Raw genomic sequence first — 27,342 nt, forward strand, 5'->3', positions numbered from 1 at the left:
AAGCCGTCCCCTTCTCTTGTTGAATACTCGTGCGACCAACAGCGCCGGCCGTCGTTTGTGGTTCTTGTTCTGGGGGTTGCTCCAGGAGAAGTTGTTCGATTTCGCTGCTGTTTCCGGTAAGTCTCAGCCACCGAATGCATGCATAGACTTCCAGTGCTCACATGTCGCGAAAACACCAGAGGTCGTCGCACTGTAGCCTGCAGGCCGAACCTTTCAGTTCCTTTCTCTCAACGTAGAGTGAGCTATCTTCACTTCTCCCTCTGTGTATACACTCGCCGGGCTCCCAAACTGCGGTTCACCCTTCCTTCCTTCTCCTCTGCAACATCTATGCTCCATACTAACTGGTTTCCTGGGGAAGTACTCGTTTCGATTCTCGGTGTTTGCGACGCGATGCGCATTCCGATGCCCCGCTCTTCCCGGCCACAACGCCCAACCCAAAAGGGCTGCGACGGCTCGACGAACATCAAGAACAACGCGAGGGCTCCTCGTCTTCAGGTCTTCAGCAAGGCATCCCCGACCGTATCAATCTCGAACACGAACGCGTCCTGTGCCACCACCGCTTGTCTTTCTCCTTCGCCTGTATCTGACATGCCTACCAACTTCATTCCATTCCCATCGTCGCCCATTCCATGTCCTACCGGACGAAACGACGTGTCGCAGAAGGATACGCATCCGATCTTACGCGACTTTTACGAGGAAGAACTATCTGCGGCTGCACTGGACGCCTACAATGACGGAGGCGCGTCGCAAACCGTCGTCCGCAACGTCCGCAAACGCGCGAAGTCCTCGCTCTCGTGGTCTGAACCTAGCCACAACTCCCTGTTGCAGAGGGGCGAGAACAACCTTTACGCAGATCCGGGCCTTCTGATTCCGCGTCGTTCCGCCAGACGCATGGGTCAGCGCAAGCTGGAGTCGCGGTCCGCGGACGGTGGCGGGCGAAAGTTAAGCATACTTGCCGGTGGCCCACCCCAAAGGCGCGCCCGAAAAGAGAGGCGAAGCGTCTCCGACGCGCAGTTCCTCGCGATAGTGCACCAGAGTATCGCCTGGCGCGCACGTAACATACAAGCGAACCTGCAGGACGCGTTCGCAGCGGAGGATATCGCTCTCGCCAGGCGCCTCTGGCTGGACCTTGTCGCACAGGGCTGGCAGCCCGTCCCATTCAACGACCAGCTGCCGTGTGGACGTCGTGCGAACGAGATCCACGATGCCTCGTCGGTCCCCCCTCCCACAACGTGCCTGCCGTCTGCTCCGCTGGCAACTAGGATGCCGCCCCCGTACACGCTTACCATGCCGCAGCTCGTGGCAGTGCTGACTTTGCGACACAGAGATCGCAGTGCCAGTCGTTCGCGGTCAAAAGACGAGAAGGTCGAGCTGGCCCTGCCGGCACGCCCGCCATCGTCGCTCTCTCGGATCGTATTCTCCGAATAGCTGTCATTGGAGATCGATGGCAGGACCGTCGCTTTTGTTTCTCAGGACTCAAGATCACTTATGCCTCATTCTTACGACCCAAACGACTGCGACACGGGTGCACGCAGGGCGTGTGCCCCTCATGGATTCCGCACCCCATCATTTCCATCTCACTTTTCTCACTCACCTATGTCCACCCTCATTGCATACAACCCATATCTTTCCGCTCCCCTTGCGTCACCACATCATCTCATATACAAAGACACAAACACGCAATCATTTCTGCCCGGCATCGCATTGTACTGAGTGTATCGATGTTATTGGAGGGTTCTCTCAGGTCCTCGTTTGATTCTGATCGTAGATTCGGATTGGACGGATATGTACGACCTGTGTACTCAGCGGTAATGAAAGTTGATTCCAGTTGAACTGGAAAAGAACGGTGCGCGATGCGTCACGCTGCACGTGCGGTGACATGTCGTGACATGTAGAGGCCGTGGCAACACCGATGTACATATGTATGGTGATGTGAAATCTGGCGATGTTTCAACACTCTACATCCAACTCGGTGGGTATCAAAAGTGACCGTCGATGAGGACTAGGCTCTTCCAAGCACTCATCTTCAAAGAGGAACTATATATGGACCGCGACTTTTCCATAAGTCATTAAAAGGTCAGCTCTTTCACTAAGATGACAAAAAACTCACAGACATCATCTTTCAAAATTTCAGATGCTTTCAATCGAGATGACGGGTGCACTGACGCCTCCTCAGTGAAGAGAAGCCACGAGATAGAAACCACGCCGCACAAATTCGCTTCTTTACGTTCTTAGTCGTGATTTCTCCCACTCTACGTACATGAAAAAATCAGTTCAAAGCCGGCATCAGAGATATAGAGGGGACTCACCGCTTGAAGATCGCTGGCAGGGCGTTGTGACTGTTGGTGTGGAAGCCGCCGACCAACCTGTTGAAAGTTGAAATGACGTGTTGGGGATTAATAGAACTGCGCGACTACAAGATGACTTGCACATCAGTGTCTGCACCCTTCTTCGTCTCAGATAGCGGTGCCCGAGGATTTCTCCGGCAAGAGGTGTATGTGCGATTACTCTGACACTGAACGTCTATTCCTAACTGGTCACTGTGGCGCAGTCTGTGGGTCAACTTTGTTCGGGAGCATGCCCACGGAGGGCGTTTGAGGGTTCTGCCGCAGGGTTTTCAGGACTCGCCAGCCAGTACGTACCAGCACGTAGTTCTTCGTTTTCTCTGTATTCGCTGCAGAAATATTAATGAGACAAGCAACCTTGCTGCCAATGAGTCACGGTCACGTGCACCGTGTTAATTTTCGCCCAGGCAACCCCGGCGTCTACTTGTTTCGCTCTTATCAGCCTCTCCACACTGTAGTCGAGCTAAAAATGAACGGACACTCCAATTTTTCCATCCTTGCTAAGGTTGAAGCCAGATTGGCCAGTGCCACCGCCGGGACGCAATTACTCAAGATGTCCCGGTCACTTTTTGGAGAAGACTTCACGTCGGCACCGCTTCGAAACCCACCAATAGAGACAGGAATGACTGATACGCTGAAAAGATTGAACGACATCGTTTTGAAGACCTCAGCGATATCGCAAGCTGAGTATATTCAGGCAGGTTTATGCGATGGCATTTCGCGGACAAAGCTCAGGCCGCACCGTTGTAGATTCCGGACCTACTCAGACGTGTGATGCATTTGTTGCGCGTGTACTATGACGCAAAGATTAGCGGTCGCAAGCCCGCGGAATTCAAGTATTGCGATGCTAGGGATATCCACGACGTCGGGCTGGATCTGCATCGCGCAGGCGTTTATCTGCAGCTGTCGCCTGCGCGTCTTCGTGCGCTTTTCAGTGCTGCACCAGATATAGAAGCATTCCTCCTCGACGAAGAGATTGACATCGGTCAATGGCGGCTGGAGGCCCAGGAAGTCAGCGATTCCGTCGATGCAGACCCCGAGTCCGACGATGACGATAGAGAGCGGGTCATGCAGCTGGAGGATTCATCAGGGTCGGATTTAGCCGCATATCATATGGTCTACTTTGTGGCGGATCTGCTGGTCGCGTTCGTGCTCATACCCCCAGTGGACATCACCGAAAGGAGGCGGGCTGAGCGGGCTATGGGAAGACTGGTGCAGTACTCGACACTTCCGATGTGGAGGAGAGCGCTCGGTGACCCCCTCACTGACACTCTGCGCCCATTATACGCATCGAAAGAGTCTCTGGTTCGATTTGCGCACGCTGGTGGTCTTCCCTCGCTATATGATGATTGGGTTTGTCTGTTCGCCCACAACGCATAGTGCGATGGAAAGTGTGTTGACGGTTTGAATTAGGCGCAGAGCTCAGCCAAGGACGGTTACTGCAAAAAAGCGGTAGAGATGCTGCCAAGCAGGGCTTGGGAACACCAGACTGAGGCATCCCTTAAGGGCGTCATGTTAGGCCTCATCCACAAGTTGGAAGCTGATGGGGAAGACCTTGTGGTGAGTCTGCATACTGCGTTGTCCTTATTGGCACAACTGACAAGTCCGAACACAGGCAACCCCGCTCTTCGCGCGCATCATACATGAGATCTACTCTCGGTACGGCCTCGAGCCATTCGCGCGAGGATCCACCCTCTCGCACAGCACCATCCTCTTCCTCTTCCTGCATCGCCGCATCGCACGCAAGCCCGATGCATACCGCACGCAGTCTGCGCTGCTTGCACTCCTGAAGAAGTATCAGAACGTCCCCCGGACCACGCGTAAGCGTCACGGGTGGATAAGCCTTCCTGTCTCTGGCAGGTGGGACTGCCTGACCGGCTTGGATTTTGGATGCGCGAATCTAACTTGCCCAGAAAAGGACGCCCTTGAGAAATTGAAGGAGAAACGTGTGAGAGGTGTAAGGGATCCTGAGGTAGAGGATCAACTCTTCCGATGGGGAGGTGCCAGTAAGGCTTGCAAAAGGTGCGTTCTTTTTCGGAAGGCTTTAGAAAGGTTAATCTCTCATGATGTTCTCAGTTGCCTATACGTGTCTTATTGCTCAAGGACATGCCAGAAGGCTGATTGGAAGAGACATAAGCCACAATGCCAGCTGCACAGCGCAAAGGACCAGAGTCAGGTCGAGGTGGAAATCTGAACCGGTTTCATCATTGTGTCTCTACCATCTACCTACTTGTGGATGCCCTCGATGCTACGTAATATCTACTTAGATCTTGGTATTGTTTCACTGCAATCCTACAATCCATTCCACTCGAAACCTTTCTCCACAGTGAAGGTCGCCGCCAAGCCCAAGTCCTTTGGAGCACTACTCTTGCCAATGCGCACGAGGTATTCCCCGGTCTCGACAACCCAGCGCGAGATTCGGTCCTCCCAGTAAGACACAGCGTACTTGTCCAGCTCCAACACGATGCTTATGCGCTTGCCAGGTGCTAGATTCTTGACCTTCGCGAACTTCTTGAGCATCAGTGGCGGGTGCGTGAGCTCAGATGTGCTCGGCAGCGTAACATAGAGCTGCACGATATCCGAACCCGCAACGGTACCCGTGTTGGTGACGGTAACGGAGGCGGTTAGCTCGAACTCGCCATTGAAGACTGCAGGCTTGGAGAGCTTGAGATCGGAATATTGGAATGTCGTGTACGACAGACCGTATCTAGGATCAAACGACTAAAAGCTGCCCAGGAAATGACTAGAGCTAGGATGACGTACCCGAAGGGGAACAGAGGTTCGATCTTTCTGTGATGGAAGTGCTTATAGCCCTGGAAGATAAGGTACTGATCAACACTTCCTCGACAAACAGCGCACGCTTGTGATATCACGTACAACAAACAGATCTTCCGCATATCGCACTTTCCCGTTCTCCGAGTGGAAATGTCCATGACTCGGGAAATCCTCGAGACGCTTCGCAAAAGTCAGGCTCAGCCGGCCGCTCGGGTTAACCTTGCCTGTCAGGACGTCCCCAATCGCTTCCCCCGTGGAGTTCCCTAGGTACCATGCATGCACGATTGCGGGCACCTGGTCAACCCAAGGCATGGTGATGCTAGAGCCCGATTGGGTGACGACGATCGTGCGCGCGTTCACTTGCGCGACGCGTGAGACGAGCTCGTCTGTGCGCTGCGGGAGCGCGAGCGTTGTGCGGTCATAGCCCTCCGTCTCCCAATCCGCGTTGAGCCCAACGACGGCAACTACAGCGTCAGCCTCGCTCGCGAGCTTCACCGCCCGCTCCATCAGCGCATCCGGGTCCTCGACCTCCGCGCCGCCGAGCCGCACGCCCGGGTTTGAGTCCATCAGCATTTCATCGAGGTCGTCATCAGCGGGCGCGCGAACGTTACAATACTCGACGAGAATCGAGTGTGCAATACCGGCCTTGAGCGGGTATATTCCCTTCTCTTCCTCGGAACCGGAGCCAAAGAAAGCAGAACCACGGCGCTGCTTCGTCCAGTTGTCGACCAAGAGTTTTCCATCGACATAGAGCTTGAGGTCCAGGAATGAGCTAGGAAAATATACCGATAACAGAGAGCACGTACGCGGGCTCGACCTGCGGACAAAAGCCCGAACTCGAACTGGCAGTCGTACGGACGTGGCTTGAGCTGGCCCTTGAGCTTCAGTGTCCATCGTTTCGTCAGACGTTCGTCGTACGAGGTGCTGTAGTAAATAATCAGCGATATGTCGGCTTTATTCTCTCCACGATAGCCCACCTGAAGAAAATACGGGTCTCGTCAATGTAGCGATCTACAAGGGGCTCCGACAGAGGCGTCATGCTGTTATCGCTCTCGTGCGAGTAGAAAGAACCGATCCAACCGCGCTGTCCCTTGTCCGTAAAAATGTCGTAGTCGAGCGACGGCATCTGCATATACGCTGGGTGACTTCGTCAGCGCGAAATGACAGAGCGAGGCTCGGAAGGTTGTCTTCACCTCTAGCACCCTCGCAGTATGTGATCTCGACGTTCTTGTCCACCTCGCCGAGTGCGGCAACGATGCCGTCGTGGGGTGTCGTGAAGAAGCTCGGTTTAAGCGCGGCGGACCCACCACCGCTAAGCACGAGCGCTTTCGCGTTTCCGCCTACAATCGCAATCTTCTTCAAATTCTGCTCCTGTGAATTACGCGTCAAAATCCGAAGTCTATGCACGCACGGGAGGTGTGAACCTTAGGCTTCAGTGGCAGCACACCTTTGTCGTTCTTCAGAAGCACAATAGACTGCGTGGCAAGGTGACGCATGAGTGCCTTCTCTTCAGGCGTGTCCACCGTGCGCTCAAGGCCATCACCGTCCAAAATCTACAGCAGCGTATCAGGGAAGCGGACAAAAGTTGAGCTGAAGACACACTTCGGGCGCGGCCCGCGCACACTTCTGGACGAGTTGAAGGACCTTAGCAGCGCGTTCCTTCACCGTACGGCGCATAATCTTACGGCTCTGGATTCTGCAATTTAGAGTTTCAGCCTGAGTGCTTTGCGAAATAATGGCGCCGGAGCTACGTACGATCTGTTCATAAGGTCGAGCGTTCGCCACTTGTTCGTGCCGGGCATTTCGAGATCAAGACCCGCGTTAATTGCGTGGTCAATAGAGTACACGCCGAACCAGTCGCTCATTACAGTCGCGTCGCTGCCCCATTCGTTGCGGAGTATATCACGGATGATCTTCGGGTTCTCCGAGACGTGCGTCCCGTTCACGCGGTTGTATCTATTGAAGACGCAGCAAATCTCGGTATAGAGAGAGCGAACCTGGTAAAAGCTGCTTACGCAGTCATGAAGCTCCACGGCTTGGCATACTTCTCTGCCAACATAAACGGCATGAGGTATATTTCCCTCAGGGCGCGCTCAGACATGATTGAGTCGTACGCCATCCGGTCGTCCTCCTTGTCATTTCCGACGAAGTGCTTGATGCATCCCGCGATTCCGCCTTCCTGGACACCCTTGACGTAGGAGGCAGCAATCATGCCAGATAGGTGAGGATCCTCAGAGAACGACTCAAAAGATCTGCCGCCAAGCGGACTTCGCTGGGTATTGCAGGTCGGACCGAGAAGAACAGACGCGCCTTTGAGCTTGGCCTCTTGCGCGAGGAGCTTGAGACCAACATCATGCAGTAGGTCGGGATCGAACGTGGCTCCGAGAGCAGTAGCCGATGGTAAACATTTAGCAGGTGTACCCATGAAGAAGTGGTTACCCCGAATGCCTATGGACTAATCAGTGCGGTACGACAACGTAGATGCGTCCTGTACTCGCCATTCGGTCCGTCACTGACTTTGAGCGCCGGGACGTTGAGTCGAGGAATGGCGTGAGTATGCCAGAAGCCGACACCAGCAGTGAGCAGAATCGCCTCGTCCGTGGTGAGTTGGTCGACGACGTCCGCAAGGTCTACGTTTGCGAAATCCGAGGGCGGCATCTTGGATTATTCACCAAAAATCCAGCAAAATCAAGCAAAACTTTCGCCGCTTCCGCGTGTGTAGTGAGAAAAGACAATGCGTCGGAGAAAGTAGCCTGGGACATCCCTCGAGGGTAAGCAGCGTACTTATATGCAACGCAGGAGGAGAAGCAGGTGCACTGTATTTCCGATGTTTTCCCGGACTGTCTGGTCGTGTGGCCTTCAACCACCTTCATCTGGGGGGGAACTTCCCTCGTTTCAGTCAAGTACATATGCAGTCTGGACTTACTGTCATTTCGCCTGAAGCTATTATCAACGCCTTGAGATCGCTTGTTGCAAGAATTGGAGTGTATAAGTGATGACGGCCCAGCAGGGAACAGAAGCTACCGCAGAACCCCTCCATCACAAGGGATGTGAGTTTTATTCTTTTTGAACCTTACTTTGATCCCTTCGACAATCTTGCAGGCATCTCCGGGAAATCAATGACCCTAGTTATGAGCGTAACGTGAGAAAATAAAATGGATTCAATCATATCTTGCAGTTGGAATACGATTTCTGGATGACCGTGATGTGTTTCAATTGGTCGTGTCAACTGGTCGTGCGCGCGCGCTGCAGTTGTCTGACTGCTGTCGTTCGATGTTGTAAGTGTCTTGTTGACTGATCTGGCGTGCATGATGTGAATATACTACTTCGTACTTCTCAGGTGGAGCATATCCTGGCATCCCCGGGCCAGCTGCTGGATCTGGCAATTCTAACTACTATCACGACTGTTCACCACCACTATGTGCAAGCTTCTAGCCAAGTTCGAGCTGGAAATGCAAGGCCAGGTAGCGCTAAAATGTGGAAGACCCAGTACCGTCGACGCGTCTGCGGAGTCATCTCCTTGTAATATACCGGCTGCGCAGATTACAACGATGTGTGCCAACTTCTAGGTCTGGCCGAGTGGTTGATCATCAAGATTCTCGTTTCCTCAGCCACCATAAGCATGGGAGCTGGTCTGCCGACTACTGAAGAGCATGTATGCGTTCGGGTGGGCTGTGAAGAGTCAGATTCGCCTTCTTTCTCACTTCTCCGATTTCCGAAAGAGATGGGCTGGCGTAACCTTGGTAGAACAGACTTATACGGATTTGGCAACTCACGTCCATGTGCGACAAATAGATGTTTCCGCAATATATACCTAGTTTCCAGGAGCAACTCCAGAACTTGTCCGGTTCTAACATTTTAGCCGGCTGCAGTCGTTCTCGTCAAGTCACGAATCTCTGAATACAGACTATGAAGTCATTGATTCATTCTGCGGTAAGTTTCCTGCCACAGGTGATAAAATCGACGACCGGAACGGCAAGTAATGGATTCAAATCTCGATCTTGACCGCATTTTCGTCTCGGGGTGTGTGCCGTTTGTAATTGAGCTTGTGTTTTTTCCAATCGGCCTTCTGGCAACTCCTCAAACAGTAGCAAACACATCTGCGGCTAGCGACAATTATCATGGATACATTCAAGGCAACACACCTTGCGCAAACGCTGCCCACTCCCCAACGATAGAGTCTACTCTCGACCTCCACATTCCAGATTCCCCTCTCCCGCTTCCGCCTAAGTTCCAGAAGAGTCATTCGCTCGAGGCACTCTGCATATGCGCATCCAAATTCAGTCAAGCAGTGCCACTGGACAGAGATGGGGAGGATCATCCAGCCATGACATCTGCTTGTTGCACGTGGTACATGTTTATACTTCTCCAGGAGTCCAAGCATCTCTGAGGGCGGGTGATATGCATCGGGCTTACGCGCTATGCGGCGGTGAAGGAAAAAGAATAAAATTGTGTTCTGCGACAAGGTAGCTCCGCGCACGAATGGCTCCAGACCGTAGTGAGAGTACATCTCGTGTATGATGCGTGCAAAGAGCGGAGTGGCCTGTTTTTCATATCGATCAGGATGAGTGGAGTAGGACTTGGAGTTCTCACAAACCACTAAATCTTCACCATCCTCCACCTTGCAAATGAGACCGTGCATCACACCTTTCAGCGACGTTTCCGTCTGATGCTCCCAAGCTCTGCTCGGTAGTGTTTCCACTGTCTTCTGGCATAAGGTTTTCGAGGCACTCCGCGCCTGATCAAAAGTTTCAATGAGTAACATGAACGGTATACTCAAAACCCACGTACCCAATCGTGGAATAGTGTAGGAAGGCCACCGACATGTGCAAATAGCAGGGTGAGATCGACCGGTATAACGGAAGCATAGCATCGGTGAGGAGGCTTCCGACGGCGTTCCTCCACACTAAGAGTGTCGAGTACTTCACTAATCTTTCCATCGCACGATCTGCCCGTTGCCTCTCGTTGTTGTCCACGGGTGAGATTAGCACGAGAGCCACAAGTAAGTCTGCAACGAAGCAGACCATATGACTGGCAGCCAAGTCCTCCATCGACTTCTTTTGAAGCAATAAAGCGCGCTCTTCATCTTCATCTTCATCTTCATCTTCAGGGTCTGAATCGACTGCGTCGCTGGCCTCCTGAGCTTCGAGGCGCCATTTCCCGATGTCGAGCTTCTCATCCAGGAAGAAAGCTTCTATGTCTGGGAAGAGCACGAGGGTTTGAGCTGCAGGAAGAGGCGCGCTTGGTGCAGGTCAATACATATGGTATTCATGTTGTGATCATCGCAGTACCCGAACTCAACAGGTTTATGGCCTGTGATCTTGGTATCGCAGTACACGCGCAAAAGGTGTCTCAAGTGTCTGAGAAGCTTGGGAACCCAATATGAGGCGGTGAGTACCAGTCTGTCGAAAAAGTATTAATGAGCTGTACTTGAGCATATTCTGCCTCAGACACTGCTGAGCTCTTCATGATAATTCTTGCAGTTTTTTCTCTAGTCTCTGTCATCCCTGTGCTTATCGGTGGATTCAAGAGCGGGGCCGACTCAAATTCTTCCGCTTCAATCGATCGAACCACTGCCCGCTCAGCTCCTCCAATGAGGGAAGTTGCCAGTCTTGCTTCGACCTGGGCAAGGACAGATCCCGAGTTGGCGAGTGTATGCCGGCTCATAATCGTCGAATCTGGAAGGAATTTGCTTGACAGATGGATTATCCTGTGTGATGGGATGGTTAATTCACTCAAGAAAGGTTCGACGATTGCGGATACTGTACGATATACCGAGGATCGGTTATAAAGGTCCTCCAGATCGGCCAAAAAAAATTCACGACTTGCCCAAAACCTGACAAACGACATTGGAGAAACACCACTCACGATCGATGCACTTAATCACGCCCTGTATTTAACGATGAATAAGTACAGCAAGTCAAGCAAAGTTGGGAACCACCACCGTGACCAGTCGTCACAGACGCGCCCTCGTGATCTGTGATGGTGACAGATCACGCTTGAGATATCTATCTGCCACGGTGAGACCAGGGGCAAACTCGGAACCTGAGGTTGATGTACTTATCGACGGTCAGTGTTCTCTCGAATTCGTCTGAAAGTGCACATTCACAATACTTATCCGCCTAGACCCCGTGCCTCGTCAAGTTCTAGGCCCGGGTCCTCTAAGTCTCTAGCTAGCACGAAGCCAGACTTCAACCAGGCATCGTCATATAGGGACCCAAGCTTTCGACTCTGCTATACACCACACCATAAACTACCCCATACTGCTCGCCCATGCAATCCTCATCCACATCAGCGGGCTCTTCCAGCAATAACAGTTACACTAGGAGTGCACACGAACCACCCGAGACAGATATCTTGTTCTCGCACCGTCTTCACGACGAGTGAGCAATTGCCACCGTTAGCACAGCTGCATATCGTTAAACGAGACACCTAGCTTCCTCCAAGAGATCCACGACATAACACACTCGCCCACGCGCGTCACCCAATTCTTGCACGACCCAAACCTCCTCTCACCGGCGCACAGGCACGCGCGGAAACAGTCGGCCTCGAATCTGGGTGAGCAAAGAACTGACAACCACGCGCATCCGAGTCAAGTTCACAGGGATACCGCGAATGCCCTCACGGTCGTGCTTGGGGAGGAGGAGCGCGAAGCCCACCGCCTGCGGCGTCTCCTAGGTGAGGCGGGCGAGCGGCTAGAGTCCGAGATCTGCCGCGCGGACGACTCCGAGGCGCGTGCTCGTGCTGCGCAAGAGCTCGCGAAGGAGGGCGAAGCACGCGTTACATCAGAGCAGTCCGCGCGGCGTCAGGCGGAGACGGACGCCGCGCACGCTCACGAGGAGGTCCGGCGGATTGAGGCATTGCAGGATGCGGCTGCGGAAGACTTGCGGCGCGCGGAAGTGCAAGTCCTGGAGGTGCGGCAGCAACTAGAAGAGGAGCGTAAGAGGGCGGCGGAGGCCGTGGACGGTGTGCGGAAGGCACAACAGGTCTTGCGGGAGTACCAGGCGCTGGAACAAGGACATGAAGAGGTGAAGCGGCTGGAGCTCGGCAGAGGCGCTGTAGATCCGGTGGATGAGCGTGCAATGGCGTTTGAGGAGGGACGTGCGGAGGGCTATGCGGCTGGGCGAGCGCAAGGGTATGCAGCTGGAAGGTCAAACGGTTTTCAGGCTGGGCAAGCAACTGGGTATGACCAAGGCATGAAAGCGGGGAAAGCGAAGGGGTTTAGCACAGGGATCCGGCAAGGGCACGCCGAGGAGCGCGACTACGCGCTGGAGCAATTTGACAGGTTCTTGGAGTCAGACAGCGGTCGTAGGAGCTTGCAGGATTATCTCGTGCGTAATGGTTCTCGAGAGATCTAACCAAAGCGTCACGGCATCTGACTTTGATGTTTCCAGACTCACAATAGCATACGACGACGGACGAAACGCCCGCATCAAACCGAGGTACGGCCAGGGCAATTTAGGCTATACCTGGAGCCAGTAAGCAACAGTTCCTCGGAGGCAGTGAGGGGGAGAAACGCAACCGCAGAAGTACTCGTAGAGCGGGTACCAGCCCAAGAACTTCTTGCAGCATCTCAAGAGCAGTCTACGCCTCTGGGTAAACAGCGATCCAGAGAGTCGCTCAAAGAGCGCATTCGGAACACAGTTCATGGCCGGAGGCACTCTCACCAGCACGCACACGACCATGATCGAGAGCCAGTTCCATCTCTGTATAATGCGACCTAGTCAAAAGTATGAACCACCAGATTTCACCTTATAATATGCCCTCGGTTGTCGGTGTATTCCCTCAAATAATGAGAGGGTGAAGTCCGGCGGGAAAATAGAGGGATGTAACCTGAAAGGTAAGCCAACTCACGAGAAGTCCGAAGTAGATTATGGTGGACTTATCAGCCGACGAATGGTCAAGGATCCATATCGTCTCCCACTCGAAGGGTTGTAGTCTGACTTTGCGAGACTAGTCGAGGATAGTAACAGCTACAGTTGTTTCAGCAGTCGGGCGAACAGGATACATCTTCAATTACCACGCCAGAGTAGAACATTCTTTCGCGCCCTCCAACTTCTCCCAAAAGCCACTCTTGTCCCGTTCAGCATTTGTCAGGTCCACCACCACGCTCGCCGCCCAGTGGGTCCCGCTCTCCCTGAAAGTCGTTTAGCCCCGTCCTGCAGTAACCCGGATTCACAGCCAATGAATGCAAGTCAGAAAATTCAGCGGATTGTCCACGCCGTACATGAAGACAAATACGCGCATGGAAGAGCACGTTCGGGTGCAGCTTTCGGTACTCGATGGTAAACATATTCAGCGCGGCCTTGGAGACGGTGTACAGAATGCTCGGAGTGATCGGATCTGCTAGCTTTGAGACAATACCGAGCGACCCAGCAGCTGAAGACACATTGATGACGCGGGGATCGGGAGAGAGTACGAGCAACGGGAGGAAGACGGACATGACGAGGGCAACGGCAGAGACATTCGTGTCGTATATTGCGTTATATATCGACCGCAGGCGTCGATCCCGTCTGGAGACGGATAAAGTGCGATCGCCGCATTATTGATTAAAACTGATGTAGACTGTGTCACGGCGGCGCGGTCGCCAGATCAGAGGGGCAAACAAGCGTACCGTCAAGCTTTCCGTAGCGCTCGCGCACGGTCTTTTCTGCCGCCTTGATACTGGCATCGTCCGTAATGTCGAGTGCGAGGCTGTCGACGTGATCCGATCGAACTCCTAGCTTGCACAGCTCGTCGATAGCGCCTATAGCTTTTTCAATTGAGCGCGCGGCCAGGATAAGTTAATCGTCCGGCTTCCCCGATGCCAGGGCTTGGACGATTTAAAACCCAATTCCTGAGAAACCAAGCCCGTGTTAGAGGATCGTCGTTCACCGCGCATCCCCTAAAATCGGTGAATTCGGATATACTTATGTTCGCACCTGTGACGGGAACTGTTCGAATCGTGCTCAGTGCTGGGTTGTGCGATGGGAAGTTAGGACCATTCACAGCATCCTGGCGGTCTTTTCTACGTTTCTACGAACAGACAGTCAGGTGCCAGCTCCCCTACCGAAGCTGCTATGCGTAAGTACTCTGGGCCACAGCTTCCGGCCTTCGTTGACGTTTTGCTATCGTACCTGCGCTCTTCCTGCTTAGGCTTGTTGTGTTCCCGAACGATGTAGAGTATCTCACTGCATTGCAGAGACAAAGCTGTAAGAAATCTATCGTTCAAATCAATTTTGGATAAGCCAAAGAAACGTGAGCACAACATAAATAGAGACGAGAGAACAAAACACAAAGTTCCACATGTGCGATGGCGATGACGATGGTAAGATAAATAATACCGGACGTGAAGTCAGCCCCGATGAAAATGAGATCGAGCAAGTGGATCATCCGCCGCTAAATCATCTTTCGCCGCTGACATTTGAGGCCAAAGACAAGCTGGCCGAAGCATGTGGCGAGCCTCAGCCAACTCTGGAACGCTTGCTCTGACGAGCGCCCTGCATATCTGCTTCAAGACGACGTTTCGAGCCAGAAGGTGCAGTTGGCACCGCAGGAAGCTCGAGGCCCTTCTCTTTGTAGTGCGCGTAGTTGTAGTTCGAGGGGACTCGGTCGAGTACCTTGTCATGCTTCGGCCACTCATCCACGTGCTGATTATAAGCCTCTTCGAGCAACCTGTACATCGGAACCTGAGAGTTCAAGTTGTTAGCCAGCGCCTTTTGCTCCTCTCGCGCTTTTCCCTCGATTTGTGGATCTTCTTTAAAGGTTTCGACAGACATGCCTGTTGCAAGGGACCGCGCCATAACCTGTCTGCGCAAGTGGTCTCTAATGGACATCTCCGTGTCAGCAGAGAATTCATCATTCTCTATTCCATCATTCGGTTGCTGCGGTTCGTCGGTGACAGGTCCATTTTGCACGGCTCCTTGTGGCCAGTCCTCAGGAGAGAATTCCGCATATCGTGCCTTGAACCATTTCAAGAGCTGGTGGATGAGCGCATTACATGGATGTGTCTTCTTATCACCGTACTCGAATCTGACTGTTTTGTCGAGGGTTGTCTGCAGTTTTCCGGATTGCATTGCATTCCGCTTGGCGATACCGCAGGTATAATGAGTCGCTCCGTCACTGACGGTGCACTCATCAAAGTACTGAGACATGAAGTATGCTGGGTTCTTGAGGGAACTGTTCATGAACCTGACGAGATAGAACAAGAAGACATTGAAGAATGCCTCAAGCTCATCCGCAACTTCGACGGCTCTAGCGGGCACGTCCAGCAAGATGGCCGACATGAACTGCCATGTTCCCTGTGAGTATGAGATGAGCATTCACTATCAGTTGGAAGACTAACTGGATGCTCACAGTACGGTCAGGTTGCCTTGCCTTCTGGATCCCCTCTGTATCGTCGACTTCACCATCTTCATCATCAATCAATTTGGACAGCTCCCAGTCACATAACATCCCAACCCTCCAGGGTACATCACCATTCGATGGCAGTAGCATTTCATTCATGAGGATATTCCCTGCACTGACATCTCGATGCATGATTCTAGCTCTCACCATGGCCTGATGATGAGCTACATGTAATCTATGAGTATCATGTGCTTAAGTCCACTCTTAATAGAAAGGCTCACCATATATACAATCTGAGATAATCCTCACCAGCTCCAAAGCATTTTTAAAATCGCTTAGTGGACGACAGACTTCTTCGACTACAAGCCGATAATGTGTGTGGGTCTTGATCGGGTTCATCTGTCCACTATAGAACTCGCGCCAGTAGGTGTCTGTCTTCGTCCGTTGTCGTTCAACATGTACAGTGTTTCCAACGTTTTCAACGTCTAGAACGTCCCCGTGGCAAACCAGAGTCGGGACGTTTGCGACTTCTGCATCATTGAGGGACTGGAGGATGTATCCCTCCTTCTCGATGTCTGGCAGGTCTACGCGCCACACATCCTTGAGGAAGACGAATTTCTTATCCTGGCAGTCGTACGCAATGTACCCTCGTGTAGTGCGGCCTGTCATACCTGACGCCTGAAAATGAGGCTTTCCGACCAAAAAATGTCGAAAACGTGGCTTTTTGCGGACATTCCTCCCTGCAGGTCGAGAGTCTGAGCCGTCGGTCCCCTTTCCCTTTTCCGGATGTACAGTCAGTTTCCAACACGACCAGTCATCAGGATTCTCCTTCGAGAGGTTGGGCACGGACTTGGCGAATGATTGCCTCGCATACTCGGAGCCAGCACCTTTTGGCGGATTCTTGGCCAGCTGCTCCATGAGCTTGTAGTCTGCCGATCCGGGTTTCACAGCAACGACCGTCGTATCGTATCCTTGCTGTTTATCAGTCATATTACAGAATCGCCACAGGAACTTGCCAAGATACTCGGTGTTCGTGTACTTGAATTTGTTCGTGATAACAGTACCGGCCCTGTCCCAGCGAATAATTCGTGCGAGATCGCGGAGGATGAGAATCGTGAATGCGAAGCAGCGATGTTGCCGTGAGAAGAGCATTTTGGCGTAGGAGATGATCTGCCCTCGAGCCGCAGCTCGTCGGTCAGCGGGCGGCTCATAAGCTGTCTCGAAGACCTCTCTGGATGATTTTTCAGAAGCCATCTGAAGGGAATTCTCTTCCTCGCTGTCTTCACCGTCTCCCATTGTCGGGTCACCGTCTCCGTATGTCTCGTCTTCATCCAGGAAGACATTGTCCATATCGCCCACGTCGTCGTCATTCGCGTCGTGCACGTCATCTACTTGGACCTCGTCGCCCTGCTCAGCATCGTGGTGCAGGTCATCTTCATCCTCGGCCTTCGTCTTTGGATCTTCGAAAGGATCATCCTCCGTTCTATGCTTCTTGAACTCAATCGAAAGCCGCTGAAGTGACCAATGTGGCCTACTATCGTCAAAGGACTTTCTCTGCTTGGCGTTCTCAGGCAGAAACAGCGCAGCATCAACCTTCTGCCTCGAGGGGTCCGCCTTGTCGGGCTTGTTCTGCACCAACTTGAGGACATATCCTGTGCAAAGCTTGTAATTTTGGACGCATTTGACCTTGACATAACCGACTCAATCAGATGCATGATGTGTAGGAGAATGTCAAGCTCACCAGAGGTTCATACATCTGCTCTTCTCGTACTGTACCTTCGAGTACGTTCTCCATGTCCTTGAACACCTTCTTGAAATTCGGCTTGAATGGTTTCTCCACCATCGCTTCAGATTCAGGGGTGAACGCGTCCATAAATTTGTCCACGGGCATCACGATAAATTTCCCGCGCATTTCTTCACGAAGATGCCGTCGTTGGTCGTGCAGAGTTTGGCCGCCGGTAGCAAATCGCGAATTATCACGCTTGGCCTTGTGGGGAGAGCTTTGACAATTAGCAGAGAGATTGTCAGATTGGAGAGACTTAGTGGAAGACATGCTGGCGCGTGCTTACCTCCTCCGAGAGAGATGGAGGACTTTATATATTCGGCTGGAAGACGGGTGGCCAAGCTCTGCGCAATCTCGATCAGTTGGTCGGCCAGAGATCGACTCACAGATTTACATTACCGTGTGCAAGATCTTCTTGTCTATTGTGCCCTCCGAAACACGGCAATGTTGCTGAGGTGCGTGCGGTTGTAGCCTTGCGTTCGAAGGCCAGCGACCACGTGTACCGCGTCCAATGCCCGACACGTGATGCTGTTGCGCCTAATTCTACTACTCGTTGTACGTGCCCGTTTTCTTGTAGAGTGACATGAGTCCTCAGTCGCTCATTCTAGCCAACACTGGATGGACTTGCTACCTCAGCGGTAAAAATCTTGCGAAGTTGTGAGCGCAACGACTTGTTGCCACGACCTCACTCGCACCACTCCCAGGTCGTGCCCGTGGCCGGCTCGGAGCTGTCCAGCATACTAGTCGTAACCAGCATGTTACGGGAACGACGTTGTGGCACAGCGTCTCCATTTTTTTGTGGAGGCGAAATAACTGCTGTACACTTATTCACCTGTGCATTGTTCTGACGCTCAAGTGCGTGGCCTCGGATAGCCTTTCGCGCGGTTCATTTCGGTCCATGGCACAAAGGAGTTCCCCCCAACAAAGGAGATTGTCAGACAGGCACCCTGGTTTCCGCAGTGGCCCTCCTTTACCATTGTGGTTCGTGCTCCCATCCTTCCCAGTCATAATAACATCGTCCGAGGTGGGACTCGCTCTGTCGTTCCCGGTTCGACAGCCAACATCGTTTGTTTGCCCAATGCCCTGTTTTAGTAATTCAATACCTGATTGGCAGGGTGAAACTGAGTTGACGAACAGCCCACCCCGGTTCTCAGACATTTACTCCTGTATGGCGCCGCGTGTACTGCTTGCATGAAATCGTATTGACGAATCACACACACGCCCAGCGCGATCAACACCAGCCAGCCTCAAGCCACCTGCTGTATAGTGCTATCATAGCTATTGAAATTCGCAAGTCCCCTCTCAAGGGCCACTGCGCCTTGAACACGACCTAGGAGAAATCAGATGCAGAATGAGATGCGTGTCCCTACCAAGGCACAGTGGAACATTCTTCGGCACCGTTATCCATGGCCCAAAATCTACTTTTGTACTTGTCCCTCGCTGCATTCGCCAACTTTACGATCACACTGGCTCCATCCAATGGATCTCGAGGTCCCCGATAGCCGTTCATCCCAGTCTTACAGTATCCCGGGTCTATGGTCTGCATTGGCGCACTTAGTGAAGTTCCCCTGGTCCGACAATGACTACTCGCCTGAAAGAGCACGTTCGGATGCAGCTTCTGGTACTCTATGGTGAGTACGTTTAGCGCAGTCTTCGAGGTGCTGTATGGGATGCTCCCTGTGGGAGGGAGTTTGCCTGACATGGCAAGTTCGATCGATGCGCGGCCAGATGAGACGTTGATCACGCGCGGGTCTGGCGATAGCGCGAGAAGCGGCAGAAACACGGAGGTGAATACAGCGACTCCGGATACGTTGGTGTCATAGATCGCATTGTAAATCGAACGCAGGTTGTCGATTTCTCCGGGGAACGGGATGATGGCTATGCCCGCGTTGTTGATTAAGACTAGATCACAGTTAGCGTAGCATCCAGGTAACTTGGCGAACAAAACAGTATTACTGTCAAGCTTTCCATATCGCCCACGAACTGTCTGTTCTGCAGCTCTGATGCTGACATCATCCGTGACGTCGAGAGCCAAGCTATGGATGTCTGACGTGAGTCCGAGCTTGCGCAACTCCGCTATCGCACCGTTGGCTTTGTCAATGGAACGAGCAGCAAGAACGAGCTGGTCGTCCAATTTTTGCAGCGCTAATCCTTGGACGACGCTGAAACCGATTCCTGGGAAGTCAAACACCGACGTGAGAAGGTCTTGCACCGCGGACAGTACAGTCTAGGGTCTGTGGCACAAACCTCGATTAGCTCCTGTGATGAGGATCGTGCGCGGCATTGTTCAGAAGACAGTGGGATGCAAGAACGCGATATCATCGCCTTATCTACGCTTTGAGGGTTTTGAAACGCTAGGATTACTTGCCGAAGCAGTGGACATACGTGCCATAGTCTAGGTACCTCCAACGAATGCTGACTACTATCATCTTTGCAGTTCGGCATCCCGCGTTCCTTTACGCGAGTGAGTGTCACATGTGACGGTACGCGTTGCGTGACCCCTTGAGTTTCCTTGTTTGCATTCTCCTTGTGCTGACATCCTAACTGACGATATGTATCTGGCTCATGGAGCATATCATCGGGCGAATCTTGTACTCACCTTTCTAGTCTTCAATTTTATCAATTTATGCTATAGTGGTAATCAAATCCCTCGATCACAATAGAGACAAGTCGCAGCTTCGCGTTCGACACGGGCCCCTTCGCAAACCTGGGTTGAATGACACAGCACTGTAGGCAGAGATGACTGCTTTTCCACCGAGCTCTAAGTGGATTGTGGTTGTTTCACATCGACCACTATTCTTTTAACAAGCATCGTGCACGACTGGTACCTGTGACAGGTGCAAGACGCTTATGAGAAGGTGGACCATCTGTATCTGTCTATCTTGTCTTCACTAATTCTGCCTTCCTCTGGTTTGACAGAGCGAAAATCTATCGAAGGTTCGTGTTGTGTTTTTTAGAGCTCTGGCACCAACTATCATGTCTCTCGGCTTCTACTGGTCGGTGCGGTCGTCGTATATGACTGCAAGGGTGTGTTCTCTTGCGGCTCTTGTGATAATTTCGAGTGACGCAGATACTGTGCGTTCCGAAAGGCGTAGCCGGCTATTCTCCGAAGCGTGGCTCGCCGCTCAGGTCCTGGCAGATATCTCGATGCAGCACTTGATTACACGGAATGCTTGTAGAGACCACCCGAATAACTCTGAGCACGAGTGTCATGATCTAATGCGATGTGCACGGATGTGGCATGAGCAGCGTATCACAGCTGAGTAGTTGGTCAGCCGAGATAACGTCACGTAACGTATGCAGGTCTCGCGTCTGCTTGTGCTGTTTATATGAGAGTATTTCTTATCTCCTCCCACCTCCCCGACCTTCTTGACGTCCTCACAAGCGATTGAATATCGTTCTTTTTACAGCTTATGTCTGCGAACCTCGTGCTTCCCCCTCGCAGTATAAGTACCGCGTTCCGCCACGGCACGCGTGTCGTGCTTTGAGGGAAGTCTTCGTCACTGCAGTACTAGATTTTGGCGATGTTCCTCGTTAAGCTCTTCTCGGCGGCCTTGTGCTTAACCGCACCTGTTAGGGCTTTTAATTCTTATGGGTTCAGTCCAGTAAACGGTGCGTACGTGTCTCATGGAGGAACTCCCCCGCCTGACATCTACGTACCGTCTGATCACTTAGGGAAATCCTTGCCTGACCTGTTCTACGCTACGATTGATGATCTTCAATTCGGACTTGCACAAGGAACCTTTACTAGCGTTGATCTTGTTAAGGTGCAAGATCTATTTGTCCGCGATATTTTAAACCTATTGTTCATGCGCGTGATAGGCGTATTTCGCACGTATTGAGGAGGTGAACAATATCACTCATGCAGTCATTGAGACCAATCCCGATGCTCTTGCGATCGCTGCCTCTCTCGACGCGGAGAGAGCGAATGGAGTCGTGCGTGGGTGAGTTGTCGGAAGAATGTATCATCGCATTCATTTTTCACGTTCATGATCCTTCCCATTATTTGTAGAAAAATGCATGGTATCCCCGTGCTGGTGAAGGATAACATCGGAACGCTCGACAAGATGAATACAACTGGTACGTTTTCTCACAATTAACCATGGAAGGATTCTGACGATCTGTTCATCAAGCTGGTTCGTATGCCTTTGTCGGCGCCATATTGCCCAGAGACTCCACTATCGCGGCAAAGTTGAAAGCAGCCGGTGCTATCCTCATCGGGAAGGCCAATCTTTCGCAGTTCGCCAACTATAGGTCCACGAACTCTACAAATGGTCAGCACGTACTGAACCACAAGGCCTCATAATAGTATTCAACGGCTTTTGTTAACAGGTTGGACTTCTCGTGGGGGCCAGACGACGGCAGCATATTATCCCTATTTGGACCCGTCGGGCTCTAGTAGTGGCCCTGGGGTCTCATGTTCGATAGGTCTTGCTGCTGTTTGTATTGGCACCGAAACGGACGGCTCTATCATCTCTCCCAGTAGTAGGAATAGCCTAACTGGTATAAAGCCCGTAAGTGTACCCAGACTGGCGCTCGGAGCGGTATTTTGACGCGAGTTCTTCCTTTCCAGTCTGTCGGCCTGACAAGTCGTTATCTCGTAATCCCGATTTCGCAGACACAGGATACGGTTGGCCCCATGACAAGGACGATTATGGATGCCGCATACGTCCTCTCCGTCATCGCTGGTGGGTCGGCTTTTGAACTTGAGTAACACAAGTAATGAATGATCCTCAGGCCCGGACCCATATGACAACTACACCTCTGCCATCCCATTCGACACTGTCCCCAATTACGCTGCGAACTGTAACATCAACGGTCTGCAAGGTGCAAAGATTGGGATCCCGCGCAATGCGATCTCTGTGCACACAATAGATGGCCCTGAAGTCGCTGCTTTCAACGCGTCGATCCCAATCTTCAAGGCGCTGGGCGCGACGGTCCTGGAGAGCGCTGATTTCCCCGATTTGGAAGGATATGTAAACTTCACCGGGTCCAGCGTGAGTGGCTTTACAGAAATTAAACGAGTGGCGTCTAAGCCTGACATTACGAATCAGTATGCAACGGATCCAGTTGTAGGTGCCGACTTTGTCGTCGGCATAGCGAACTACTTCAATGAGCTAGTGTACAACCCGCTTGAAATCCATAGCCTCACCGAACTAGCAAACTTCACGATGAGCTATCCCCCTGAGGATTATGTGAGCATTATGAATTATCTCCGATCCACTCTCCCTATTCAACTGTCCCTCGCGTACTACAGCCTGACCGCAACATTGCTACGTAAGTCGTTCGATGCTTCCCGCTTTGAGCGCGTGGTCTTGATGCCTTCAACTTTAAGCTGGCAGCAAGATTTGGCCCTCAATGTCACGCAGGGTGACTCTGCGTACTACACCGCGCTTCTGGAGCAATACTACTATGGCTCAAATGCCAGTAAGCACCTTTTCACAGGCTAGCCGCTGCCGCGTCCTTACGCAACCTTTCAGCCATCCTCGGTGCGCTCGACAATTATGACCTCGACGCGTTGATCATTCCGAGTTCCTTTGCCCCGGGTATGAATCAGGTTCCTGTTTCCGTTGCACGGCTGAGCTCACATATAAATCTTCAACGCAAAGGATACGCCGCCATCGCGGGATACCCAATCGTCACTGTGCCGCTAAACTACTACCCTGGTAACACTACCGTCACCTGGAACTCGCGGTACACACTCGTCGAGTCTGCACCAAACATGCCGTATGTAGTGATAACACATCGACTCGATCATAAGGGGCTGATTACATGGATTGGTGGCGTTCGTGATATAGATTTGGTATCTCGATCTATGGAAGGCGCTTCAGCGAGGCCACGATGGTGCAGTACGCGTGTGCCTTCGAGGCTGCTACGAATGTGCGTACTACCCATTCGCTGCTGATCACGTTGCTTCCATTTGGCTGATTATCGGTATTCATCATCCAGTATCGCAATCTGAAGCTTCCTTACTTGATACCAAACATTCAGCTCGTCGACGTCATGTAAATGGGAACATCAGCCTACTGCCCTGAGGTTCAATATGTAGAAATGGAAAGTTCAACTTCTACTCTTTATGGGGCGTAATTCAGCGCACCTTCACTTCCTTTGGAGATATAAGGCCTAATTGACCGAATCATTGGTCCTTTGGAACAGCAGCAGCAAACAAGCCCGGAGATCATGCCGAAGTCTAAGCCTAAATTCAGCTGTGTTACTTTAGTCGATCATCTCAGCGGGCTGTCACTCGTACAAGCAAGCATGCGATGCCTCGTGCATTGCGGTAGTTGCGTCAGTTTACGGCCCAAGCTCGGGAGCCGCCGTTCACTCCTGGTGACACTTCCGTCGAATCAAGAGCCGAACATCACGGGCATTGACCGAGTTGCAAGCAGAAAGTCTCTTGCCCATTGCGTTTAGGGCGAGTATAAGTGTCCAACATGCAGGAGCACAAGTCCTTAGTAGTGAAGAGTTCACTGCTCGACTGACTCAGCACTATGCTTCAAGTTCTTGTGCTGATCTCAGATGGTTTGTCTTTCACATGGCACCAAGGATTTTCAGTGAACGGTTTCTACAGCTTCTACTGGAATCCTCTCTTGGCCGAGTGCCTTTTTTCGCTCTCTCAGGAAAGCCCGTTACTTGCTTTGTGACGATCGGCGATCCACAGAGGGATGTGCACGATCCGATCGTTCACGATCTTGTCCTCCTGTTGATGCTTGCTTCCGTCACTATGATCTAACCAAACCCTACATCGTCGACGGTATACAGGGGAATGGGACCTTCCGTCGGTGAGTACCCTGTAATGCATCACTCGTTCTGCATGGTTACATACTGCATGGCATCCCCGTGCTGGTCAAAAATATCATCCGAACGCTCGACAACACGAACACGACTAGCACGCGTCCCCCTGCTTTGACCATGTCACCTTTCTGATAATGCAAGCATACATCCCGCTGGATCCTTCGCTCAGTCCCAGCCAGCCAGCGCCATCACTGATAGGAAGGTCCCGTAGGGGTCGTTCAACTTGGAAAAAGGTAAGTAGATACTTGATCAACAGATTGATGCCGCATAGGTGTTGTACGTCTTACTTGGAGCATTGGAGCACCCAGCAGCGAAGAATGTTGACATCAGGAAGAAAGTTCAGTGGAGAATACTGCTTGACGTGACATCGGATTCCTGCGGCCAGCAGTCCGAATGGTTCCGACAGAAGGACAACCACGTCGAGAAGAGGCTGGAAAACACAGCAGTTCACGGTCTGTCTCAGGAATCTATATCTCCATCCTGGATTCTATCTCATCTCCGTGAACTCGTACGGGTTTCTCTGCCTAGCTCTACAACACATAGTGCGTACATATACATCTCACAGCCGTCCTCTAAACGCCATGCCTTCCCACCACCTTGCGCCGAGCTTTCAGAAGTGGCCATTAATTTCCAACGGGTGGTACGGCTCCTCGAGATACTTAATCACGTCCTCCGTCAGTTGGATGTGTACCGCGGCTGTTCAATGCAATATTGTTCAAATGTCATCATCGTCCTCAGGGGAAGGTGCAGAACTCAGGCGTATCGATGATGTCCTTGAGGTTGTCAAGACACGTGGTCCCAACGATGGGCGCGGTGACGCCCGGCTTGGACAGGCTCCACGCGATCGCGACCTGCGCTATGTCGATGCCCTTCCTCGCTAGCTCCTCCACGCTGTCGGATAGCACCGTCAGTATCGTACTGTGAGATGGGCACGGGTAAGATGACTCGGAGGGGGACGCACCGGTTGATGTCGACGGTCCCCGGACTGTCAATGTGGGCCTTGCATCAGGAAAACACGCATGCATGCAATAGGCGATTGGCCCGGATAAGGGGGCAGAGTAGCGGGATGGGTAAGTTGGATGTCTGAGAAGGAACGAAGTACTTGCTGGTCAGTCTGCGCACGACGCCGAACATCTGCAGACCGCCGGGTGTGGTCAGCGTACGGCACAATTGGCGGAAAGGAGTCGCCGAAGGTGTAGAACGATGCGTACGGGCGAGATGGCAGGGAGGAAGATGACAGAGGGAAGTAGAAGTGGACAAAACGTGTGCGACAGTATCGGCACAGACGCAATACGTTGGAGGGGAGCTGATAATCAAGTAAATTGGTAAAGAGCGAGATGTGTAGGTGGAGGAGAGGAGCGGCACACCTTAAGCGTGGGGAACATCTCGCGCTCCTCTTCGCTCGGTGGGTACATGCCTTAGCGTGCAGGCAAGGTCCTCGCTCTCGCGAGTGGTCCGCATGCCCCTTCAGTGCGCGGCACGGTAAAGATGCGCCCTTAATGTGTGACAGGGGGAAGACAAGCGAATACCACGGACATGTGGACGTTCGTACGCAGCGTTGACGCGTCCATCTATCTAGCGCCTGCCGACATCGTGCATCCCTTCATCTCAAAGAGGCTTTTGGGCGAAGGCGAGGACGTGGGTGAAGATGCTCAGCTACGTGCTGAAGCTGTCGACGGAAGTTCCAAGGAACATTGATAATATGAATGTTCGAGTGGCAGGAGCATGACTGGTGCCGCGACCATGAAAAATGGATGCACACACCTTTCATTGAATTACTATTGGAACGATTGTCTTCCGCTAAATAGAGGCTGTATCTATGAGCCTATACTATTGGCAGTCTCCCAGAGCATTACATGGTACAAACATGGCGGCTCGTGGTCACCTACAGTATGAATTGTCGACAGAGTAGCACAATCACGACTCTCAATCTTACCTCGCCTGCGCAGTACGTCCGCATCAAAATCCAGGCGACCTTCGAAGATGAGTATTTTTGTAACTCTCTCGTGCCACTGAGGCGGCGACGACATGTGAGCTTGCGATTTCAGACAGTCACCACCTTCTCTATGACAGCTGTTCCGGGCACAATGACTTCACCGTAGCAGGGTACTGCACGTCCCAGAGTCCGGGACTGGTTATCATCGTACTACATCTACGGCTCAGCTATAAGTAAGTGAGGTATCGACTCATCGTGCCGCAGCGGCAAACGTCTACATCATCGGCAGACTTGACAAGAAGATGTCTGGACTGCCTTCTCCGGAAGATTCTGCTTTGTGAAATATACGGGCCTCCGACTGAGTGATTTCCCTGGAGGAGATATTCATAGGCTCAGTTACGGGAAGGGGCAGGAATACGCGCCTTGAACTATCAGAACTCACGCCAAGCGTGATTGCGGGATAGCAGTACGTACTCGCAAGCACAGAATGGCCCTCCCTAATGCCACACGCCGCGAGTGTCCCGATTAGGCGACATCTTCATGCAATTATGAAGGGCATGAGCGCTGGTGCCTGTTCATGCGGTCGATCAAGCTTGGGCTGTGCCGGCGAAGATGAAAGTATACAGTACAGTGTACAAAGCCAGACTGACAAACGAGTCATATGCAGGCCTTGGCACCGAACGTAATGAATGCGGAACTAGTTGAGCGCTGTTACAGATAAGACGGAAAGCTGAAAAGACGCACGTCATATATTGTTTTGAATGAGGATCGCCTAGTAGGAAGTGCTTTATGCACAGATAAAGTCAAGGTTTCCCTGGACGAAAAGTATGTACTGTAAGAACTTCTTGAAACTTGAACAGGAACGAAGTAACTTACGGTTGCGAGCCCTACACAACATGGACAGAAGATAGAGGACGGAAGGGGCTGCATCTATAGCACCTTTGGAGCAAATATTTGAATCCCGGGAATTTACCATCTTCAAGAAAAAAGCATTTACCAAATATGTCCTGCCGTGGATCCCGTGACTAAGTACCGGTCCGAGCGGCAATCACCGTCGATCTTGTCCGAAGTGGTCGCCGTGTTTCATGCACATGCTTGACAGTGAGACTGTGGTCACTCCTCAGAGTCCTCTACTTCGCCTTGCATTCCTGTCTAGTGACCCGGCCGTTTTACATATCATCTGGTGGTGATGACTGTGTAGTCTCCGTCTGAGTGAAGACCAGGGAAGCACATGTTCGTAGGAGTCAGGACGAAGTACGTGAGTCTGGGCAGAGCACAGTAAAGCACCACAAGTGTATCTGACAGCCACAATACATACGTATGCTACGTCACCAGTCTGAACACCGCCGACAACGTACAGCATGATCTACGTAGACTGGCGA

At 52.2% G+C, this 27,342-nt stretch overlaps 10 protein-coding genes across 10 annotated transcripts; 5 read left to right on the plus strand and 5 right to left on the minus strand.

The window, feature by feature from the left end:
• Positions 1-390: 390 nt before the first annotated feature.
• SCP_0413090 (hypothetical protein) lies at positions 391-1,428 on the plus strand (the record flags this gene model as incomplete). Its single annotated transcript, XM_027758034.1, has 1 exon — positions 391-1,428. One exon carries the CDS (start codon positions 391-393, stop codon positions 1,426-1,428), a length of 1,038 nt encoding a protein of 345 aa, XP_027613835.1.
• Positions 1,429-2,814: 1,386 nt separating this feature from the next.
• Positions 2,815-4,539, plus strand: SCP_0413100 (hypothetical protein; the record flags this gene model as incomplete). The annotated part of the gene is made up of 5 exons (XM_027758035.1): positions 2,815-3,042; positions 3,096-3,698; positions 3,759-3,905; positions 3,961-4,367; positions 4,422-4,539. The coding sequence occupies 5 exons, from the start codon at positions 2,815-2,817 to the stop codon at positions 4,537-4,539; spliced, it is 1,503 nt and encodes a 500-aa protein (XP_027613836.1).
• Positions 4,540-4,637: 98 nt separating this feature from the next.
• Positions 4,638-7,778, minus strand: SCP_0413110 (Probable beta-glucosidase; the record flags this gene model as incomplete). The annotated part of the gene is made up of 11 exons (XM_027758036.1): positions 4,638-5,052; positions 5,109-5,158; positions 5,223-5,873; positions 5,927-6,044; positions 6,098-6,257; positions 6,314-6,491; positions 6,545-6,673; positions 6,723-6,816; positions 6,876-7,076; positions 7,136-7,568; positions 7,619-7,778. The coding sequence occupies 11 exons, from the start codon at positions 7,776-7,778 to the stop codon at positions 4,638-4,640; spliced, it is 2,589 nt and encodes an 862-aa protein (XP_027613837.1).
• A 3,615-nt stretch (positions 7,779-11,393) lies between these two features.
• Positions 11,394-12,844, plus strand: SCP_0413120 (hypothetical protein; the record flags this gene model as incomplete). Its single annotated transcript, XM_027758037.1, has 3 exons — positions 11,394-11,503; positions 11,557-12,451; positions 12,515-12,844. The coding sequence occupies 3 exons, from the start codon at positions 11,394-11,396 to the stop codon at positions 12,842-12,844; spliced, it is 1,335 nt and encodes a 444-aa protein (XP_027613838.1).
• Positions 12,845-13,203: 359 nt separating this feature from the next.
• Positions 13,204-13,563, minus strand: SCP_0413130 (hypothetical protein; the record flags this gene model as incomplete). The annotated part of the gene is made up of 1 exon (XM_027758038.1): positions 13,204-13,563. The coding sequence occupies one exon, from the start codon at positions 13,561-13,563 to the stop codon at positions 13,204-13,206; it is 360 nt and encodes a 119-aa protein (XP_027613839.1).
• A 1,000-nt stretch (positions 13,564-14,563) lies between these two features.
• Positions 14,564-17,499, minus strand: SCP_0413140 (hypothetical protein; the record flags this gene model as incomplete). The annotated part of the gene is made up of 4 exons (XM_027758039.1): positions 14,564-15,400; positions 15,456-15,670; positions 15,728-17,132; positions 17,188-17,499. The coding sequence occupies 4 exons, from the start codon at positions 17,497-17,499 to the stop codon at positions 14,564-14,566; spliced, it is 2,769 nt and encodes a 922-aa protein (XP_027613840.1).
• A 1,096-nt stretch (positions 17,500-18,595) lies between these two features.
• On the minus strand, positions 18,596-19,513 carry SCP_0413150 (Short-chain dehydrogenase/reductase tropE; the record flags this gene model as incomplete). The annotated part of the gene is made up of 4 exons (XM_027758040.1): positions 18,596-18,769; positions 18,821-19,131; positions 19,186-19,404; positions 19,477-19,513. 4 exons carry the CDS (start codon positions 19,511-19,513, stop codon positions 18,596-18,598), a joined length of 741 nt encoding a protein of 246 aa, XP_027613841.1.
• A 1,240-nt stretch (positions 19,514-20,753) lies between these two features.
• On the plus strand, positions 20,754-23,238 carry SCP_0413160 (Putative amidase; the record flags this gene model as incomplete). Its single annotated transcript, XM_027758041.1, has 14 exons — positions 20,754-20,996; positions 21,052-21,173; positions 21,242-21,309; positions 21,363-21,503; positions 21,562-21,743; positions 21,803-21,917; positions 21,967-22,226; positions 22,284-22,424; positions 22,487-22,506; positions 22,565-22,656; positions 22,710-22,775; positions 22,839-22,956; positions 23,028-23,109; positions 23,179-23,238. The coding sequence occupies 14 exons, from the start codon at positions 20,754-20,756 to the stop codon at positions 23,236-23,238; spliced, it is 1,710 nt and encodes a 569-aa protein (XP_027613842.1).
• Positions 23,239-24,758: 1,520 nt separating this feature from the next.
• On the minus strand, positions 24,759-25,439 carry SCP_0413170 (hypothetical protein; the record flags this gene model as incomplete). The annotated part of the gene is made up of 4 exons (XM_027758042.1): positions 24,759-24,915; positions 24,986-25,009; positions 25,188-25,330; positions 25,392-25,439. 4 exons carry the CDS (start codon positions 25,437-25,439, stop codon positions 24,759-24,761), a joined length of 372 nt encoding a protein of 123 aa, XP_027613843.1.
• A 121-nt stretch (positions 25,440-25,560) lies between these two features.
• SCP_0413180 (hypothetical protein) lies at positions 25,561-25,722 on the plus strand (the record flags this gene model as incomplete). The annotated part of the gene is made up of 1 exon (XM_027758043.1): positions 25,561-25,722. The coding sequence occupies one exon, from the start codon at positions 25,561-25,563 to the stop codon at positions 25,720-25,722; it is 162 nt and encodes a 53-aa protein (XP_027613844.1).
• Between the last annotated feature and the right edge of the window lie 1,620 nt (positions 25,723-27,342).

The sequence above is a fragment of the Sparassis crispa genome (assembly GCF_003851025.1).
Source record: "Sparassis crispa DNA, contig_000003F, whole genome shotgun sequence".
Taxonomy (NCBI): domain Eukaryota; kingdom Fungi; phylum Basidiomycota; class Agaricomycetes; order Polyporales; family Sparassidaceae; genus Sparassis; species Sparassis crispa.